A 21629-nucleotide genomic window follows, 5' to 3' on the forward strand; every position below is an offset into this window, starting at 1 on the left:
ATCTATTATATTCAGCAGAAAACACCTTTTTGTGCTGCATGTGTGCAACACTTAGTCATACCCTGCTAAGATTTAACATTGTGGTGATGCAGTAATTACCCCCTCACTGTAGTTTGTGGTAGGTTTCTTAACCCTCCTGTTGTCTTCGGGTCAATTTTGACCCGTTTTCAAGTGTTTGCATATCATAACTATGGTTTTCTTTTATATAATTGCTTGAAAATGACATGGATGGTTCCATACTATGCTCTTTGCAAGTAAAATTAATTATGACTATATTCTTTGAATTATGTGTGTTTTATTAAAATTTATAGCATCTGTGGTCTTCCCGGGTCAAATTTGACCCGGCCACAATAAGTGGTATAATGGATCATACTATTGTGCTTTCCAGTACAATAACCACACACACATGCGCACACACACAGACACACACACACACACACACACACAACACACACACACACACAACACAACACACACACACACACACACACACACACAAAGTTACTAATTTGTAAACTTGATTCCATGACAACTTTTGATGCACCACACACTTTGATGTGCCACACGCTTCAAAGCAACAGGTGTTACTACTTTGCATTATGCCTCCAAATAATGCAATCATCACACCTTTGATATGCCTCAGCTCCCTCAGAGCATTTCACATTTCATTTTGAGACAGCACCATGAAGAGGAGCTACAACTTAGCACAGGCTCTTGAGCTCATTTGGAGCCCTGTCGAGGAGGAGATAGATGAGGAAGAACCTGCAGAAGAAGAGGAAGAAGTGTCAGAGGAAGAGAACATCACTGAAAATGATGAAGATTATGCTCCAACTGACGAGGAGGAATCATCTGATGAAGAGGAACCTGCTGACACTGAAAATCATTTCCAATCCAAAAATGGAAATGTAGTCTGGTCCTCCATTCCTCCAACTGACCGAAGGCGTATGTTGGGTGCAGAGAGGGAGAGAAGTCCCAGAGGGCCAACAAGGTATGCTATTTCTCGTGCTGATAGCATAAAGTCTACATTTCACTTGTTTATGTCAGAAGAAATTGAAGAGGTGGTACTACAAATGACGAATAAGGAGGGGCGTCGTGTGTATGGTGACAAGTGGGACGAGATGGACAAAACTCAGCTAGAAGGATATTTGGGTCTTCTTATTCTTGCTGGCGTCTACAAGTCCAGTAAAGAGAGTACGTTTAGCCCATGGCATGCTCAATCTGGGAGGGCAATTTTTCGTGCCACCATGCCACTGAAGACATTTCACATCCTCTCAAGGGTAATTCGTTTTGATGATCGTGACACCAGACCAACACGCCGTGCAAGAGACAAACTTGCTGCCATCCGAGAGGTGTGGGATAAGTGGTTGTGTCGCCTGCCGCTCATGTACAATCCTGGTACTGATGTAACAGTGGATGAGCGCCTGGTCCCATTCAGAGGTCGCTGTGCTTTCAAGCAATACATGCCAAGTAAACCAGGAAAATACGGCATCAAAATCTGGGTAGCCTGCGATGCCCAGACCAGCTACGCCTGGAACATGCAAATGTACACAGGCAAACCTGTGGATGGCCAGCCGGAGAAAAATCAGGGCCAGCGGGTAGTTCTCGAGGTGACGGAGGGTCTTCGGGGACACACCATCACCTGCGATAACTTTTTCACCTCCTATGCCCTTGGCAAGGAGCTGCTGAAGAGGAAGATGGCCATGGTGGGAACAGTGAGGAAGAACAGACCAGAGCTTCCCCCTGTACTGCTGGCGACAAGAGAGAGGGAAAAGTTCTCTTCCCAGTTTGTGTTTACTGACACGCATGCTCTGGTCTCCTACTGCCCCAAAAAGAGAAGGAATGTGCTTCTCATGAGCACTCTGCATCGGGACACTGCAGTTAGCTCCATGGAGGACAAAAAGCCCCAGATCGTCCTTGACTACAACAAGAACAAGGGGGGAGTCGACAACCTCGACAAGGTATTGAACTTTTTTCATGTAATATTTATTGATATTCATACAAAGCTTGTGTAAATAAGCAAATAATAAATTTTGAATGATTTGTTGTTTATTACTTTTGCTGCAGGTCACCAGTGTATACAGCTGCAAACGGATGACAGCCCGTTGGCCCCTGGTGGTTTTCTATAATATGCTTGACGTGTCTGCATACAACTCCTTCATCCTGTGGAGAGAGATCAACCCAACCTGGAATCAGGGGAAGTGCCACAAGAGGAGGCTGTTCCTCGAGGAGCTTGGGAGAGAACTTGTGACACCACTCATTAATCGACGCCAGGTACTTCCCCGCACACCAGCCTCTGCCTGCTTGGTAATGGAAGTCCAGCAGGGTGCAATGACCACTGCAGCAGCTCCCCCTCACAAAGCTGCTCCTCCTCTTCCATCACCCGCAAGGAAGAGGTGCCGATTCTGCGTGGGTGACAAGAAAACGAGCACCACGTGCCACAAGTGCGGTGTATATATTTGCAAAAGACATTGCATCATGACCATACACTGCCATTCGTGCAAATAGGAACACACACACACACACACACACACACACACACACACACAGACACACAGTTTTTCTCTGTTTATATGAAGTTCATAATAGTTTTAGAAATAAATGTTGTACTTGATTTCATGATTTTGATGTGCCCCTACCTACATGTTGACACACACACACTGACACACACATGCACACGCACGCACACACACACACACAGTTTCTGTGATTATATGAATTTCAAAATAATTTTGGAAATAAATGTTATACTTTTGAAATCACATTTGTTTGTTATTTGTATCAGTCAGTTTTGACCTGGGAATGTCCTGGCTAATGTTTGACATATACCAGTGAGTGATTATCCAAAATAACCTTTTTTTTTTTTACTTGAAAACATAATACAATAATATAATATAATTTCATGTACATGTGGTATATTGTCCATAATTAAAAGTATAGTGAAGTATAATAAAAGGAATAAGAAGTGTAAAAAAAAAGTTAAAAATTTGTGGTTATGAGTTAGACTGAAATTGGCTAAAAATATGGAACACAGAATTGTGTGATTATTTTATAATTTATGCTTCATAAACAGTCAAACCACACCGGGTCAATTTTGACCCGGGAGGACAACAGGTGTGACTATTTGCTGCAATTAAAAAAAATTACATTGTTTCAAAACACTATCCTGACTAAACTTTGACATATACCAGTCTGTGATAATACATCAACTTATGTGCCTCAGAGCATAACTATATTCAAAATAGTTCAGTATTTCTGCTTTTTTTAACTCAAAAATGACGTATAATTTTATGTAAATGAGGACTATTATACCATATAATACAAAAATGAATGTAAAATTTGTGGTAATTGGTTGGAAATAAGTTGACTAAAAAGGTGCAACACAGAAATGTGTGATCATTTTATGCTTCATGCTTTATAAACAGTCAAACCACACCGGGTCAATTTTGACCCGGGAGGACAACAGGTGTGACTATTTGCTGCCATTAAAATATTTTACATTATTTCAAAACAGTGTCCTGACTAAACTTTGACATATGCCAGTCTGTGATAATACATCAATTTATGTGCCTCAAATCATAACCATAGTCAAAATAATCAGAATTTCTGCTGTTTTTTTTTATCAAAAATGAAGCGTAATTTTTTATAAATTACATCTATTATATCAAACATTACAAAAATAAGTGTAAAATATATGTTGATGTGTTGGAAACAAGTTGACTAAAAAGGTTCAACACAGAATTTGATGATTATTTTATACTTCATGCTTTACAAGCAGTCAAACCAGACCGGGTCAATTTTGACCCGGGAAGACAAAAGGTGCATAGTAAATGGGAAGACAATACGAGGGTTAAATACCCCCCTTATGTTGATTATATATATATATATATATATATACAATGTATATATGTACAAACACACACACACACAGTATATGTATGTGTGTGTGTGTGTGGATAGTGGAACTGCATTTGATTGAATCTAGAAAAAAAACTACAAGTGAAATACAGTAACAGAAAGAGACAGAGTGAAACAGACAGAAAAAGAAAAAATATTGCAGTAAAATGCCACCCTTACACAAACAAATAATTCAGTCCCCCCTCTGGGCCAGTCACTAACAAATATGTCTCCCTGCTCCACTTGTGACTGCACCAATGCTCTTGGGCCAATCGGTGCAAGGATGCAGCAATGGGATGCTTTGTTTTACTAAAAGTTTGAGTCTAAAGCAGGGTGAACTGTGTGAGATGTGACACGATAGCACAGAAATTGCAATCTGGTTATACAATGCTTCCATACAATAAATGCATTCTGCAGATGTTTCTCTAAGACACTGTGCAATTAACGGATGGATGGATATGTTTTTACCTGCACTTGTATGCTTAAGAATACCTCTAAACTGTCACTGATGAAGATGTAAAGTTTGAGTTCACACAAACACATACATTTACACACACCCATAAATAAAGAGATATATGTGGCTGCCTGCATTCATTAATAAAGAGAATGACTGGGAGGTAGAGAGGGAAAGACAGAACTGGACAGCACAGACAGGAAGGAAAAATAATAGCCAATTTAGCCTTGTCGTCTTAAAGCTACACCTTGGTATTTTGAATTTCGCCTGGATATTTTTCTTCTCCAGACACTTGTCATATTGTGCAAAGAAAAAGTTTCACTTTCCCTAAAAATGGCTTGTTAGCATCACTAGAATGCCACATTGAAACCAAAGGGGCACGGTAAGCGATCCCTTTAAAATCCTTAAAAATGAGAAAAAGGAGGGAGAGGCAATGGGAGGAGGAGGAGGAAGAGACGGATGAAAAGGAGAGGAGGTTCACCGACTGTGTCCTCACTCCGTTTTTATTCCTTCGCTGTCCACTGTGGCAGGAGAGGATAATGAGGAGACAGGAAGGGAAGTATCAGAGGGGGGAGGATGAGGAGTGGAAGGAAAGAAAAAGTAAAGAGTATAAGAGCAAAGGCAGGAAAGAGAGAATGGGCTGGATGAAGGGGCAGGTTTTATATAAAATGTGAGAAAGTGTATGGAAGGAAAATATGAGAATTCAAAACTGATTTGATCAGGTCAGAAAGAGGGCAGAAGGAGGCTTGTGGAAATGAGTGCAGTCAGTGGAGGTTCCTCACAATGACAGACATACAAGGATTTGTGTTTCGAATGTGTGTGTCTCACATCTACAGGATACATCTTGGTGTCCTTATTTGTGTGTGTGCAAGTGTACTGAATATGTGTTGAATGTGTGTGTACCAAATGTCTGTTGCATGCTTTTCGTATCTTGAACCACAGTTTGTGGTTGTACGTGTGTGAGTCTCCTTTTACGCAACCCAGCATTTCAATTAAGGGCTGAAAGCAGTCCTTTGTTTGGCGTACTGTTGAGGAGAGAGAAAGAAAGCTCGAAGCATATTACTCTATTCAAACATTCAGTGGGAACTAAAGGGAAAGATTCAATTTTGTCCCTGTCTGCCTCGCATGAAGGACAAACTCTTTTCATTGGTGTTTAGAGGACACACACACACACACACACACACACACACACCACCTACCTACACCCATCAAAGCACATACACACAAAAACACAACTCTTCCACCCATATGCCAGCTTCCTCACACACATACACACATACAGTATGCACACAGTAGGCGGTCTATATGTATATTGTACCACCTCAAGTTATAATGTGAAGCAGGGTCATACCTCTCTGTGGTGAAGCTGCGTGCTGCGGCTAAACTAATAACGAAGGCTGCAAACTCCATTTTACTGAAAGAAATATTGGAACATTTTTCTGTACATGAAAGTGTTAGACTTTTACCATAAATACTGATGCATTGCCTGATGCAGTGGTTACCTCCACGCTTTACACCTGCATGCCACTGGGTTACATCCTGTTTGTAGAGGTTTACCACTATTCAAACCCTACAGCGGAGAATGCTTTCTATGAAAGTCATGTCTATAATGCATTATAAGCATTTTAAAAGACAGAAATTAATAAGGCTTTATAAAACTCTTTATAAATGTTTACAATAATGCATGACAACTTATAACATAATTTATAAAGTATTAAAAGTGGTGGACATATTGTAATATAAGTTCAGTATGATAGTGTTTGAGAGAATGAGTCCTGGCTTACACAGCACATTTTTAACTACCATAACTTTAGCCAGTTATAAAGACACATAGAGAACTGGTTTAACGTATTGTAACAGGTGATAAATTCTAAGGTAAGGTTCTGAAATGGAATAATGTCTTACAAACATCAATAATATGCTATAGCATGACTTTGTGAGCTTTAAGTGAAGTGACAGCCCTGTATTTACAATTATTTGCAATTGTATGATACCATAACTGTCATGATCCGTGCTTTGCATGCCTGGTTTTTGTTAAAGATTCCTCTTGTGTGTTGTCACATCCTGTTTTATTTTGAAGGTTCAAGTTATGTTTCTTTTTATGCTTTACTTCCTGTGTTTTCCCACCTTTGTGATTGTCTGATCTGTTTCAGCTGTGTGTCATTCGTTGTCCTCCCTTGTGTATTTAAGTCTGTGTCTTCCCCCCAGTCTTTGTCAGGTCTTTGTCTGCATTACCTTCCTTTGTCCCTTGAAACCTTGCCTTTGCCCTATGCCACATTCTATGTAAGTGAGTCCTTGCGTTATCTTTGTTCATGTCCGTGCCTCTTTTCATGTCAGTGTTTTCCCTTGGTTTGTTTTTGTTCATGTTCGTGTCACGTTTCATGTGAGTGTTTCCTTGTCTTTGTTCTTGCTTTTGCTGTATTCTTGTAAATGTTGTCCTGCGTCTTTTGTATTTTGTATATGTATTGTCCATGTTCCCTTTAGCCTTCCCACCGTCCATGTAAGTTTGTTTCTAGTTTTGTCTTTGTCTCTAGTCATACCTCAGTCCATGTAAGTGTGTCCTTGTCATCAGCCATGCCACAGTCTATGTAAGAATAATTCAAAAGTTGTTATCGTCAAGCCACGTTTTTTGTTTGTGTCTTTCTAGTGTTGTCGTTGTCCAAAGGTTATGCCACGTTCCATGTGTTTGTTCAATGTCTTCCTGTCTTATACCCATTTACCCTAGTGTGTGTGTTTCTTCATAGTTCCCTGAGTTTTGTTTTAATTTTTATTTATTTATTTATTTTTTGGGGGGGTCTCAACCTGCACCCCTACGTGTCTGCATTTGTGTTCAGCCTTCGTTCCCCTAAAACCCCACATCCATGACAATAACACAATCATGAGGACTTAATGAGCAGTATTTGCTGGCTGCAAGCAAAGTGTAAGAATTTTTTTTTGTTTTTTACAATAACCTGGCTACATTTCCCCTGTTGGTGGCAGGCTGGTTGCTTTGCCCCTCTGGGGTGGTGGGCTGGCTGCATTTCTGCTGTCAGGCGGTGAGCCGACTGCATTGCCCAGTAGAGTGGTGGGCCAGCTGCTTTGCCCCAGTAAGGAAGTGGGCCGGCTGCATTGCCCCCGTCAGACGATGGGCCAGCGGTGTTGGTTCACCGTATTCTGATAGTGGGCTCCTCTCAATTACAAATGTGTCTGCACTTGAAGATGATGTGTTTGGTGAGGTAGGTGAATGAACATTGAGCAAATTTAAAAACGATTGTTGTGCTGTTGGTTGAGTTGGGCATCCTTTTCTTTTTACCTGGTCTGACTATAATGCGTTCAACAGTGGCACTAAAAACCTGACCATCTTCTATTGCACACAGCAGTACACAGTGGCAGGATTTTTTTTTAACTTGCAGAGAAGTTCAAGGTTTTACAGCCTTTTTCCCTCTTCATCTAACAGCTCACTTTGGCTGCCCTTTCTTGTTCCATTACTTCCTGCAATAACTGGTCCATTTGCAAAAAAAAAAAAAAATGGCAGAATTGACCATTGTTTTGTGGACACATTTTTGATGATAGTGATTAGTGCTAAGCTCACTGACAAAACAAATTGCATTTCCTGTGAGTACTTCATAATAAAAGTCAACTCTTGTTTCACCAGTTAGTTTGATTTAATGTGACGCTGCAGTAGTAGGAAATTGTTGGTTTGCATTAGCAGTAACTTAATACAGCACCCAGAATATCAAGACCAACATCCTGATTGTAATTAATGCCATGGTCTAGCTATACATGAACTGTAGACAGTGACAATAGTGTCAAGTGGCACAAATACCCAGTACAACAGTCAACTAATCAGGCCTAGTATGTGTAATAAACATAAGAATAGTTCCTCTTTATCCCTGGCTGGATATTATTACCTTGGCTGCAGAGGAATAAAGCAATTACTTTAATTCCAACAAGTATTAAAAGGATAGGTAGTTCATATCCAAGCAGATTTACTGTCATTCTCTCCATCTATAAACATACAATTGATTGATTAATGGCACAGGTTTAAAAAGATACAATATCAAAAGTATTTTTTCACAACGGTCCAGATATGCTGCCTTCCAATTTTGATGTCAGTTATTCAAAACTTGTAGGAGAGTATTAACCATTCCTGCTTCAGCTCCCTGTCGTGTTGAACCACTTTGACTTTGGTCTTGGGGCATTTCTGGATACGATACACCTGATCGTCCAACTGTTCCTGGACGAAGTATGGTCCCTCATATGATGCGATAGTATCATGCAAGGCCGGTGAATCTGCGGATCACCTGGAGCAAAAACTCCCACACCATGCTGATAAAGTAAATAGCTTAGTTGTTGACTGCTAACTCTTAGAAATCAAAAATGTCGTGAATATTTATTGAAAGAAATATAAGTCCTCAGTGGTGCTAAATCTTGCATATGGTCTTGCATGACCATAATACTTTGCATCATGAGGCATCCATACTATTGCATCTGCTTTTTGGTCCATCCACCATTTTGGCCAGACTGTTATCTCAATAACTATTGGATAGATAGCCATGAAATTTGGTACACATTACTCATGGTGTCAAGGAGGACGAATCCTCTTGACTTTTTCTCTAGCACCACCATGAGAATGACATTTATATCTTACTGTTGGTTAGATTGCCATGATTTTTTGTGCAGACATTCATGTTCCCCTCAGAATGAATTGTAATAACTTTGGTGATTGCCTTACTTTTCGGTAAGACCCATTATGATTCTATTTCTCCTGTCTGTTTTGTGTGTCTGTGTTACTGCAGGGCGTGGCTGGCCGGTCTGGTCCAGCCTCCTCCTCTCCTGAGCACACCTGACACCAATCATTCATTCAAGACCCACCTGCTGCCACAGTATATAAGCACTGGCCTTCCACCCAGTATTCATCGAATCATCAGTTCATCCTTGTGGTAACAAATGAGACTTAAGTACTTTTGCTATTGTTGTCCTTGTCTGCTTCCTGCCTTCTGTCTTTTGTGCTCAGGTGCCTACCTTCATGCTCCTGCCTATCACCTGTCAGTCTGTTGCTGTAAGTAATCTAGAACTGGACTCTCTCCCTGCCTGTTCACTTTCAGTAGATTTGCCAGCTTCAGTGTTCGGATCTCCTAGACTCATCTTTTGCACTTTTTTGAACCATTGATTAAACTTTTGCCTTTTTTTTTACATTCCCCTGTCTCCCTGTCTGAGTTTCAGTGTTTGGGTCTGTTTACTCTTGTACAAAAAACCTTTATACTCTGTAAAAACTTCAGGCAGTAGGCATATACAAAATAAAATTCAACAACTGCTTCATATTTCCAGAAACATATTTTAGCTGAATGTTTAGTACAATAAACCATATTTGAAGACATGGCCAATTCTTGGACTCCTTGGCCCCCACTGTTGCTCACCTACATAATAATGTATGTATAAATATATACAGATGTACATATCTGCGTTATTGTGGAGAAATGCACAGAAATGACCTTTAGAAACATGTTTTGCTGTGACCTACTGTTCAGAAGCATAGTCTGTATATTTGTGAGAGAGCTGCGAAAATGATAATTGGCTGCTGCATTTAAACATTTTCTCATGAAAATCATCTAAAATATGGATCAGAGGGCAGAAGAAGAAAGAGGGAAAAGATAAGAACAAAGAAAAGAGAGATGAGAGGTTATAATTTGCAGTATGTGTCGTGATCATCTGATATTGCCTGGTACCAATACCCACAAAATACTGTGTATGTAAAACAAACACATACAAAGTATGGATTACTTGGTTAGACTAAACCCTTCTCCCATTAGAGAAGAAGGTACATGACTTTAGTGATGACTTTAAATACTGACCACTGTACATCACCCTCATATCCAAAGGCACTCCTGGCCAGTTCTGTCTTTTGAATAGCAGGAGCATATAATGTATATTTTGCAGTACAGAAAAGGCAGTCTCTGCAGACTGCTCAGCTAATTAAACGACTGCTTGGCCTCAGCGGCAGTTAATGCTGTTCAATTATGAATGAGATAGATGGGGTGAAGAGGGCAGCACAGTCACTGGTAGGGAGGGTCGTGGAGATGGACCAAGGGACAGTGCAAAGACAGGATAAAAGGAATAAATGCAAGGCAGGGTGATGAAGGAGTTGAAAGAAAGGCGCAAATAAAGGATGAAGTGTAATGAGAAATCGAAGAAGAGAGTGGAAGTTAAAATCAGAGACCAGAAAAGAAGGGAAAAGGAGAAAGAAAGCATTCTCTTCAAAACAAACAGGCAAAGGTTCACACTTGATGTCGTGTCAGTGTTTGCTGCTTTGAACTAGACAGTGGAGGGTCTAATTTAGTGTCAGTCTGGCTGCAACGGGCCCTTTGGTGACATGGCACCCACTGTTTGTTTTGGTCTACCTGACAGCCAGAGGCATCTCTCTTTATCTTTCTTCCTTTCTCACTGTCACTGTCTCTGTCTCTTGCCACATCTTTGTCTAGATATATGTTGTTTCTCTCTGCAGCTGTCACCTGCTTACTGTGTGTTGTTTCTGTCTCTGCCTCACATTTGTTGTCTTTCATTCAATCTCTCTTAATCTTTCTCCTTTGTTTCCTCAATTTGATTCTACCAAATCAACTACATTCTGATAGTGTTTTGTAATAATACAAATAGCTTCAAGTAACATAATATGGTGGATTCACTGTTCATTGAGCCCTACCCTTTACTATTACTAGGCCTGCCAGCATTATTGCCAACGTACTTTCCACTGGATATGGAAACTTTTAAGACCCCTTTAGTGGAAAAAAAAAAAGAATCACTGATCCCCATTGTCTGCCCAGAAAACTCCTCCTTTGTTTTTGCAAAAGTGAGTTTATCCAGGCTCCAGATCCTTTCTCTTCATTCTATGTAAGTTCCACACTTTATATAACAGCCGTCATAAAAATATTTAGATTCCTACTGATGACATGATAGGAGCTCAAAGAACAATCATGGCTAGTGATAAAGCTATTTAGTCATGTTTAGCTTGTTTTTTACTTTTACTCTTTAAAAATCTTGTGAATATTTTATCAGCATTAGGCAGCTAGTTTAAGCTGAAGCTTGGTTGAAAATAATAATATGCATTTGATAGTTACAGACATGTTATTGTTATTGCTAAGAGACTGAGGCTAAAGTCCCATGCAAAAAGTTAAGCAGCCTTACCAGCTGATGATCCATAAGAGTCTATTCAGTACTGTTTATGTATTGCAGGTTACAGCTTGTTAATCATAGCATTATAATACAATATTTGTAGAAATGTAATTAAAATGTTATTAATTCCAACTTTACCCTTGGGTGGCTGCTGCAGTGAGATTATATTTGTGCTTCATTAATTGTATTTATGTGTTGCTTTTTTAAGACAAAGGGATTTGAGCATGAGGAACAGCTGATGAGTGTGACAAACACTACACTAATGCAAGTTTGGTTGGAGGTGTCGAGTGTAAACTTCTCCAGGCAAGTAAAGAGCAGGACAGAGCTGCAGTGCAATAAGCTGTCATATATAGTGTCCAATACCTTGGCACTCACTGAATGTTGCATGTTACAGGCCTGAACAGGTATTTTTCTCCTGTAACTTCACTTAACAACATTGTTTGCTAATGACATGACACTCCTTTCTCTAGCTGTGTTATGTTTGCAGCTAAGTCAGAGCAGATAAACGGATAAAGTTTAATCTATTACTCAATACTTGCTTGTTTTGGAAAGGTGATCAAAAAACAACATTCAAACTCTTGAACTGCTGAGTTTCTCTCTTACGGGCACATGCACACCGTTTTGGCATTGTGGAAAAATCTAAAGCATATCAGGTCTGCCGTGCCTAGTTACGGTTGCCAAGCCATGATTGGACAATCGTCATTCAGGGGAGGGGTTTGGCAAAGGTCAATTATGAATTGGTATGCAGAAGCTGCAGCACAAATCCTTCCAGAAATAAAGAAAAACGTCCTCCTATCCTGGTTTTATTATTTTTCTGGAATTGCAACTGCATTTTTCGAGAGACTAGTAAAAATGTGGATGTGATATAAATTCTATTCAAAGCAAAAACACACCATCATCGTAGCAAACAAGTTCTTTGGGTGTTTTAGCTGCATTTATGAGTTTGTGTCTGTTTCACTTTGCTTGTCATCATTTCTATCTGCTAAATTTTTTTCATACGTTTACAGAGTAAAAATAAAATGAGATATAACAATATACAGTCGTACAGCCACTGATGTGGGCCAGTGGTTAGTTGTTCACAAGAGTATTTCTTTGCAGTATTGAGACATATGTACACGATACTGTTTGTAGTATAGACATGTACACACAATGGTAGAGACAAATGTGGACACACACACATTCATGCACGCACAGATTCTTGTTTTCATCAAGTTTGGGGAGATTACATACACATTCAGTGATAGACTTAACCATAACCATAACCACTACTTGCTGACTAACCTGACTCACCCTTTCCCTAACCTTAACCTAAACCTCACCTTACCCTAACCTTCAAGTCTTCACCCTAAAATACATTATGGAGGACAAAATGCAAGCTTGCATTTTGTCCCTATAAGGAAGGCAAGTCCCCACAACATGTGTAATACACACACACACACACACACACACACACAATTAAATCACTGCAGAGCTTGGCACTTGTGCCTCCCTGGCCTCCAATCCTGCTGGCTGATTCAATTTTCTGGGCAGATCTGCCGACAGTGACCGCTAACATTCACCTTTAGGTGAAGAGAGAGAGAGAGAGAGAGGAGCAGCGATGGGGATGGCAGGTTGGGAGAGGCAAAGAGGGGTTGAGAGAAAAGGTGACTGTTACTGCACACTTTTACAGTTAGAGGGGGTGTGTGACGAAGGTGAATGCCAATGCTATTCCTGAAGGGAAGTGGACGGGGAGGAGAGTCTTCCAACATGCAGCACACACTTTTCACTAGAAAGTGTGTGTGTGTGTGAGAGAGAGAGAGAGAGAGAAAAGTGTCCCTCCAAGGGGAAAATAAATTAAGACACTCAGCACTTAAAAGCAAGTAGTAGTGATTTACGCTACATTTCTGGCTTTGTTATGTTGGTGGTGAATTCTTTTTTTACTGTGAACAATTTGACTGGTTGTACACAAAATAATATGTCAGATATCTCTCTCACACACAGCTACAATGAGGATATAATTCTCATACAAAGACCATTATGTGGATAATAGCTTGGAGTGCTCTAATTTTCTCTTTTTCTACTTTAACTCACTATTTAATTCCAGTGTCTGTTTTTTTCTGTTTTTCTCTCTCAATGAAGTTCAACGAACTCTGCAGCAAGTATGCAGGAAGTAGCACTTATAGTACTGATGAAATTATTGCTATGGAAATGTTAATTGTTTTGAGTTCACCAGGGGGAATCAGGGAAACAAAATTTTAACAGCACAAGACATCGTCAATAAATCCCAGACTACTAGCATAGTATAACACTACGTTTAATACTGAGTGCTCACACTTACACTTGTGTATGACTTTTATCTTTTTTCTGTTGTTGGACATGTGTTATAGTATTTCAATACAATTTAGCTTGAAATTACAATATTTGATTTTCACACATATTATTTTTATATGTAGTACACATTTTCAAAATAACTTTTATTTAAAATGATAATTCATTTGTAAATACCAGCATCCACTTTTCAAAGGAGAGAGAAAGGAAGAGAAAGAAAGAGAGGAAGTAAGATGGCAAAAACACAGGAGCAGAGGTCCATACAAAGTCAGAATAAAAACACACACAAACCACACCCAAGCTTCTGTGGCTGTGTGTGTTACATCTTGTGTAATAATCCAGTATCTCTCCTCCTATGATAAGAGGTGGTCGAAATTGCAAATCTAGTCTACACACACACACACACACGCACATACACACACAAGGACACACATAAGAGATCTCCCCCTTATGGCTTACCCCTCTTCAAAGCCTTCGCCCTGCTGTGTTCAAACTCCGTCAATAAAAGTGATCCTTGACGGAAGCAACACAGAAACAAGGAGGAGGAAGGTACAGACAGAGAGATGTGAAGGCATCTGATCAGGAATAAGAGGACAAGACGAAAAGGGAGAAGAAGAAATGGGACCGAGGGGGAGGAGAAGAGAGAGGGAGAGGGGTGGGCAGCACTCTGATTCTGTTAATTGGAGGCTTTCTAGAAAAATGACCTAAATGCTGCAGTTATACTTCCCAAGAGAGACCTCATTAACACATACATATATGCGCACACAGAAACATACGCGCAGGCTTATGTAGCCACTTGACATCCCCACATGCACACACAAACACATAATACACATATTTCTGAAAAAGTAAGAAAAAAGAAATTCCCCCTCTATCGTTCGGCCAGCACACACACATTGGTCATAATATCAAAGTGTTTGCCAACTGTACTATACAAAACAGTAATCAGGCTGTCATACAAAGCTGCAGAGGAAGGAAGGATACGTGGAGCTTTGTTTGTGAACGCTGTGTGAAGCTTGAGTTGCAGCCAGGCTTTACACCCAGAGTTCAAGTAAATTCAACTCTGACCCTGAGATTCATTTAGCTATACATGTTGCATCCACTTAAACTCTGGCAGACAAGAGGCAGAACGTTTATCAAGGCCAGATCTGACTGCAAATAACAACAGCAAATGTATTTTGTGCAGCTGCAAGTTATATAGCTGTACATGTTGATCATACTGGAAGGTAACTCCCAAAAAGTCACAGATATCTGCCTCTAAAGCAGGTAGGAAAATTTAGATGCTTTATTTATATATTTTACACTCAAATCAAGATTACATAGGAGCCAGTTCCTGAATGACTTTTCCATTTAGTCATATTTTAATGGATTATTACAACTGAAGCCATAGACTATCTTTGCCATTTGATTATTTCTACTACTTTCCACAGTAACAAGTATTTTGTTTTTAGAAACCTAGTAGAATATTGTCTTGACTTGGTTGTTATATTCTGCCTTTATGCTAAATATATAATTATAGGTGATGTGATGGTTACAAAAGTGCAAATATCCAGTACAGTATATCCAGTAGAGGTCACAGCCGACTGCTTAGCCATGCCATCTTGACAGCCCCTTTCATTTTGCGTTGTCAGCATCTGCTGGACTGGACCAGTGGAGCTGGAAATGGCTAATACTAGGGTAATGGCTTAGTTTGTCCTATGAGGCTACTGTACTGTGGTTACATGAAAACATGAAGAAGTTGAATAAAGTCAGAGCTCAAAGTACTGCCTCATATCGATAACACAATTATAGGACCCAATTCAATACTTCAATTCTGAAAAGAGTGGAATAGAGTGGCTAAAAGTATCTGCTGCTTTAACAGTAATCTGTAATAATAACGAGAGATATGCAGGTTTTTCTCAACCTGTGTGCTTGTATGACTGCTCGTTTGTTGCGGCCGTCAATTTACAAAACGACTTGTTGTAGTGAATGCTCTGCAGTTTTGCACTCCACCTAAAAATGCTTTGTCATTTCATAAAAGTGGACGTGCAGTGATAGATATGTTGGTAAAGGTAAAATGTATCAAAGCCGAAAGACAGTCAGACAGAAAGGGAAGCAGGAAACCATGAGCCAGACAGAGTGATACATTGATAGACAGATAGAAAGACAGAGAGGCAGGCAGAGAGGAAAGCACAGAAACAGAGGAGGTCACACATGCTCACTTCCATAGACATAAGCCCTGATTAAATTGAGTGTGTAGTAGCTGGCCGCTCTTCAGGTGCGTGTGTGTGCGCGCAGGCGAGAGTGTGAGTCCTGTAATATTGTCTGCAGTCCCAAGGGCTGTAGCTGAGCAAACTCAATCAACTCCCACTCACATCTGTGCAACACCCCACCCCCCAACCCCCGGCGCACACACACACACACACACACACACACACACACACAGAGTCAGGCCAAGAGTAGACTCTGGCCCAACCTCTCCCCTGGCCTGAAAGAGAGAGAGAGACAGAGAGAGATGGAAGGAGTTGCACTGTGTATATGTCTTTGTGCATATCGGTTTGTGTGTGTGTGTGTGTGTGAGAGAGAGAGAGTGTGTGGGCACACATTCAGGTGTGCCCTTGAAAGAATCAAAAGCCTTTGCAGATTGAAGGCATCTGTATGAGAGATGGAGGTGTTCACGTGTGTTTAGCTTTCACGTGTATGCGTGTGTAGGTCTGTGTGTGTGTGTGTGTGTGCATATACATACTGTTGGTGTATATGCTTTCTGTTTGAAAATGTGGAGGTGACATGCTCATACTCAAAATGTTTAATAGCTTTGTCTCATCGTTTTGTATATTCATCCAATGGTCAAGCATGCAAGGGTATGGAACACACACACCCTCAACCGCCACTAACCTCTGGCCCTACCTGCACGCCTGTCAATCAGCAACATCTGCCATGACAAGCCGCTGCCATAGGAATGGAAGGTGTACTTGCAATGGGACAGAAAGTGGCACACAGGGGCAGGCGGTACCAGTACGCCACCAGTCAATCAGCTGATCAATCATAATTGGATCATTTGCATATTTGCCACATATTCACAATCATCATTCATTAATGCAAATCTGGAGCAGGATACAGGCTCCAGGGAGAGAGCGAGGTCAGGATTGAACATGGACCTGTTGGTCTCTGAGAGTTCAAATTAGAGCTTTATTTAGATTTATGCACATGTTAACTGTAATGATATACAGCAGGCACAGCACCCTTCTGTGTCAGTGAAGATATTCTATTATTCCTTGTCAAAAAAAAACCCAAACACACAGGCTGAACCGAATATTGCAGCTAGATTCGAATATCTATGTTTGAGCATTATGCTCATAAGAGGGCAAACCAATAAAATGGCAGACATACTTGTATATTATTTCAACATAAACATGTCTACATAGCTATATGTTACGAAATAAATAAAATAATATACGATAGCGTGTTGTTGAATTATTTGCTCGTTTTACGACCTACGATTTGGGAGAAGGATAGGAGAATTTACGGCCAAATATTATCTAACTATGGACTCTATTTTTGTGTCTAAGTGACTAATGGAATAATTTTTAACTGGTCCAGTACTAAGTGAGACAGGTACAGCTGGCAGCTGTGAAACGGGCTGCAATGTAATCCCTCCGGGCATTTGTGCACCCTCAAGCACCTAAAACACTCTTCGTTTAGATGTGACAGGAACAAAACAAACAAAATAAACCAAAACCTTCTTGGTTTGTCTTTCTACTGTTCCAACAATTACCACCAACTCTAGATTGGTTGAAATAAACCCTTAATTCACTGAAGATAGAGAGGAGTGACAGTGAGGGTAGGCATCAGAGAAGCAGAAGCAGAAAACAGTGTGCAGAGCCAGAATATTTTCACATCTAAGTCAGGATATAATTTTCACCAGATATTATGACCAGTGAGATTTAAATGTGGTGGATTTCAACAGATTTTCTCAGTTAGAAAAAAAATGTTGGAAATTCTGGTTTTGCTACCCCTGTCCGTCATGCAGTGCATTCAGTGCAAGTTGAAATTTTCACAATCAAATGTATGGATTTTTCTTTTTACAATTCACAATATATATTTGAATTTAGAATTTTCATTGATAGTTGTAGTGCTTAGTACCCTACAGATAGTCTGGTTTTAAGGAATACAATCTTCCTCATTGTCAGTGTCCTTCTTACTTTCGTCCACTTCAACTTCCTACATGGTAGATGATGAAGATACACCTCCCAGTCCCTGCTTGAGCCTTCATCCACAGGTCAATAGTTGTCTTTGGGGTCAAAATTCTCTGTGGTCATCTTTGAAAGATGAAAGTGCATCAGGGCTGAGTGCAACCAGTTGTCGTAGTTTTGGTAAAAGGCTGTGGTACATACCAGAGTTGACGGCAGCCCTGTCTATGCACACGGCAACCATCGTTGTCATCCAGTCATGTAAGCCTGCATCATGGAAGAGCTTCACAGTTGGACTTGACAGAAAGGGACATTCCTCCTCGTTTAGGAGAGGCTAATGGATCACACTGTACATTTTTTTTGTCTTTGATGATGGTGATGATGGGTCATAATGCCTTAAACTCTTGCTGTGTCTTGGTAGGATGACTGGCAAGACTGTACATATGATGATGAAGTAGTTTTTCTAGTTTTAGCTTGTTTTTGTTTTGTTCTGTTTTTTTTTTTAAATCGATGTATGTTGTATTTAAAGCAGTATGTGGGCAAAGTAAAATGTGTGTAAAACAACTTTCCTGTTTCACTCCGTTAAAGGATAACTTTCGTTTTTTTACAACCTGGACTTTATTTGTAGCATTAAATACGACCATTTAGTCACCCAGACAACTTTGGTGGCATTTGGAGTCGTTTTGAAGAAATTAGCCCCAGAAGAGCGGCGCATATATCCGTATAATGCGAGTAATTGGGGCACCCGTGCGTAGCCTCTATAAATGCATAATCTGCGGCGAAACTCGTTCATATTCCAATATTTTGTTATTGTTATTTTGTTGCTATTCCCCTCTGAGCCCCTGGTGGCATGTTATCAACATCCAGTGTCTGTAGACAACTACTTCTGACGTGGATGACGTCATTTTCGAGCGCTGCGCGCTGCGAGCAACCAGCCACAACATGGCTAACTCTGCGGCGGTCGGCTAGTTTAGCTGTAGTTTGCGACTGTTATTTTTCACAAAATGGGTGAATATTTTCCGACTCTGAGGTGGTGGACGATGACTTTGTTTACGACAGTACACGAGTACACGGAGCTCGTTGAAAGGAGGACGCGGATGCAGAGAGAGGAACAGCTGGCCACGGCTGCGCGTCCACGAGTAGACGGTAACTGGTGGTGTTCTTGTGGACAATGTTCATCGATGACAACAGAGGAGGAATGCCTCTGTTGCTCAGAGTAGGACTTGCGGCCAGGAGATACGCGTCTGGATGTGTCAATAAATGTCTGTATCACAACACTGGAGGATTTCCGCGCAATGATAAACTTCTGGCAAACAAAACCAAGGCAAATAAACAATCTATACACGTGTGTAAGCTACCTACTCAATCGAAAGCTGCCCATTTGGTCCTGCAGGCTTTGGCTGGGTCTTCAAGTTCACTTTAGGGACACGAAAAAACGTCTCCACCACAGCCCGGTTTATCATAGCGCGGAAATCCTCCAGTGTTGTGATACAGACGTTTATCGACACATCCTCCTCTGTTGTCATCGATGAACACCACCAGTTACTGTCTACTCGTGGACGCGCAGCCGTTTGTTGTTGTTTGACCAGCTGTTGCTCTCTCTGCCTCCGCGTCCTCCTTTCAACGAGCTACTCGTCCGTGTACTCGGTAAGGTCGTCCATCGTAAACAAAGTCATCGTCCACCACCTCAGAGTCGGGAAAATATTCATCCATTTTGTGAAAAATAACAGTCGCAAACTAGTTGGTTGCTCGCAGCGCGCGGCGCTCGAAAATGACGTCATCCACGTCAGAAGTAGTTGTCTGGAAACACTGGATGTTGATAACATGCCACCACGGGCTCAGAGGGGAATAGCACCAGCATATCATAACAAAATATTGGAATATGAACGAGTTTCGCCGCAGATTATGCGTTTATAGAGGCTACGCACGGGTGCCCCAATTACTCGCATTATACGGATATACGCGCCGCTCTTTTGGGGCTAATTTCTTCAAAACGACTCCATGCCACCAAGGTTGTCTGGGTGTCTAAATGGTCGTATTTAATGCTACAAATAAAGTCCAGGTTGTAAAAAACTAAAGTTATCCTTTAAGAGGTATTACAACAATTATCCAGCTGTGTATCTGGGGGATTTCAGTGATATGTCCAACGCCAGCTGAGAGAATTACATCCTTCACAAAATGGGCTGACGTGACCCATGAAAAATGTCAAGAAGAAGAAGCTTCTAACTGCGTTCACAATCAGTTAATACTTCAAAAAATCCTTGGTACGCAGATTGCAGCGAACCGGACCTATGTTAAGATATCTGAAATCATAAACTTCACTTCTCTCGACTCCTCCGTGAATATGGTTCTCTGAGTTAATCCTTTATTCGGCCCGATAACGATTCCATAGCACCTGCTGTGTCAGGCTGGCACTAAATTGACTCTTTAGCGTGTCTTACGCTAGTTCAGCAGAGTCTCGATCGTGGCTCTGTGCAGACTTCTTTCTCTTCACACCTTCACACTTGACTGATTTGCTTTTTTTAGACTCTCTGCGTTTTTTAGGGGAAAAAACCCGGTCGCCCAGTGGGCATTTCCTAGTCCTGCACGATAACACCATAATACCTCCGGCACCCTTACCATCACTCGATTGACCGTGTCGGCGGTGATGTTAGTGGTAGCTGTTTTAAGGTGAGGTTTTGGCACGGCAAACCCGTCTTCATTAGAGGAGCTATGAAATGGAACAATTTGGAGAGGATAGATCCTATCCCTCTCCCGTACATCATCGGTGTTCCGTAAAACCCGGGTAGAGCACTTCCTGCTTAATTTTCATAATGCCTGACTAAACGATGATGATCTTGGCTGCGACGTAGCGTAGCCATCCTTACCGAAGTGGCAGAGGATGTCGAACGGGTCTGGAGTGCAGCTTGACTATCGTTTTCCTGTAAACAAAGTCCAGCGTGGTGAGTCCAACCGGTTGCGATCTGTTTTAATTTAAATGTGGATGGTTTTGATGTAATTTTTCGATATGGGTAGGTAATGTACCGTACTATACCTGGGACTCACCACGTCTCCGTAGTCGTCTTTCACGTTCATTACACACAGCAGAGGTGAGTAGCTATTGCCGACCAGTTGATACTGAACAATATCCGTGTATAGAAACAAACGGACCCTAGTAAAGACGACCCTGCTGACGAGTACGAGGTTGACAGATGGAAGTCTTCATTTCTCATCGATACCGTCAAATCAGCAGTTTATCACCTCCTCAGCATAGTCATCCACAAATATCGTATCGACCAGTGCAACGGGTGTAAGACCCATCACCCCAGCCAGAGACAGCACGAGCGTCTGGATGTTTTGGAGGACGACTTTTACAAGGGTCACTTTTACCACTCCTCACCCCCTGCTTTATTCCATCCATTCAGCGTCTGTTGATCACCCGCGACATCAGAACGGAGGATTTCAAAGTCCGTGGCTGTGGCGGAGGTTCACCTGCATGAACTGAGAATGGTGAAGAAAATCTTTGATGCTTTCAGCGATGCTTATGAAAATCTGGTAGGACAGGACGTGGTGAAAATTGGACAGCTGTGATGAAAATCAGACAGCTGTGAATGTATAACACAGTTATAGTTTAAGCTTTTTAAAAAATAAGCTTAGAGTTGAAGAAAACAAAACAA

At 41.0% G+C, this 21629-nt stretch overlaps 1 protein-coding gene across 1 annotated transcript; it reads left to right on the forward strand.

The window, feature by feature from the left end:
- The first annotated feature begins 535 nt into the window (after positions 1 to 535).
- LOC121607633 (piggyBac transposable element-derived protein 4-like) lies at positions 536 to 21387 on the forward strand. Its single transcript, XM_041938545.1, has 3 exons — positions 536 to 1958; positions 2065 to 2304; positions 21112 to 21387. Exons 1-3 carry the CDS (start codon positions 684 to 686, stop codon positions 21385 to 21387), a joined length of 1791 nt encoding a protein of 596 aa, XP_041794479.1. The 5' UTR covers positions 536 to 683.
- Positions 21388 to 21629: the final 242 nt, after the last annotated feature.

Source organism: Chelmon rostratus, chromosome 6, assembly GCF_017976325.1.
Source record: "Chelmon rostratus isolate fCheRos1 chromosome 6, fCheRos1.pri, whole genome shotgun sequence".
Lineage (NCBI taxonomy): Eukaryota > Metazoa > Chordata > Actinopteri > Chaetodontiformes > Chaetodontidae > Chelmon > Chelmon rostratus.

Excerpts from the sequence above, each read along its gene's own strand:
- LOC121607633 (XM_041938545.1), top strand. The coding sequence starts at position 684 with ATGAAGAGGAGCTACAACTTAGCACAGGCTCTTGAGCTCATTTGGAGC. Across the intron at positions 1,959-2,064 it reads GAGTCGACAACCTCGACAAG|GTCACCAGTGTATACAGCTG; the intron begins GTATTGAACTTT and ends CTTTTGCTGCAG. Across the intron at positions 2,305-21,111 it reads CACCAGCCTCTGCCTGCTTG|AAACAAACGGACCCTAGTAA; the intron begins GTAATGGAAGTC and ends ATCCGTGTATAG.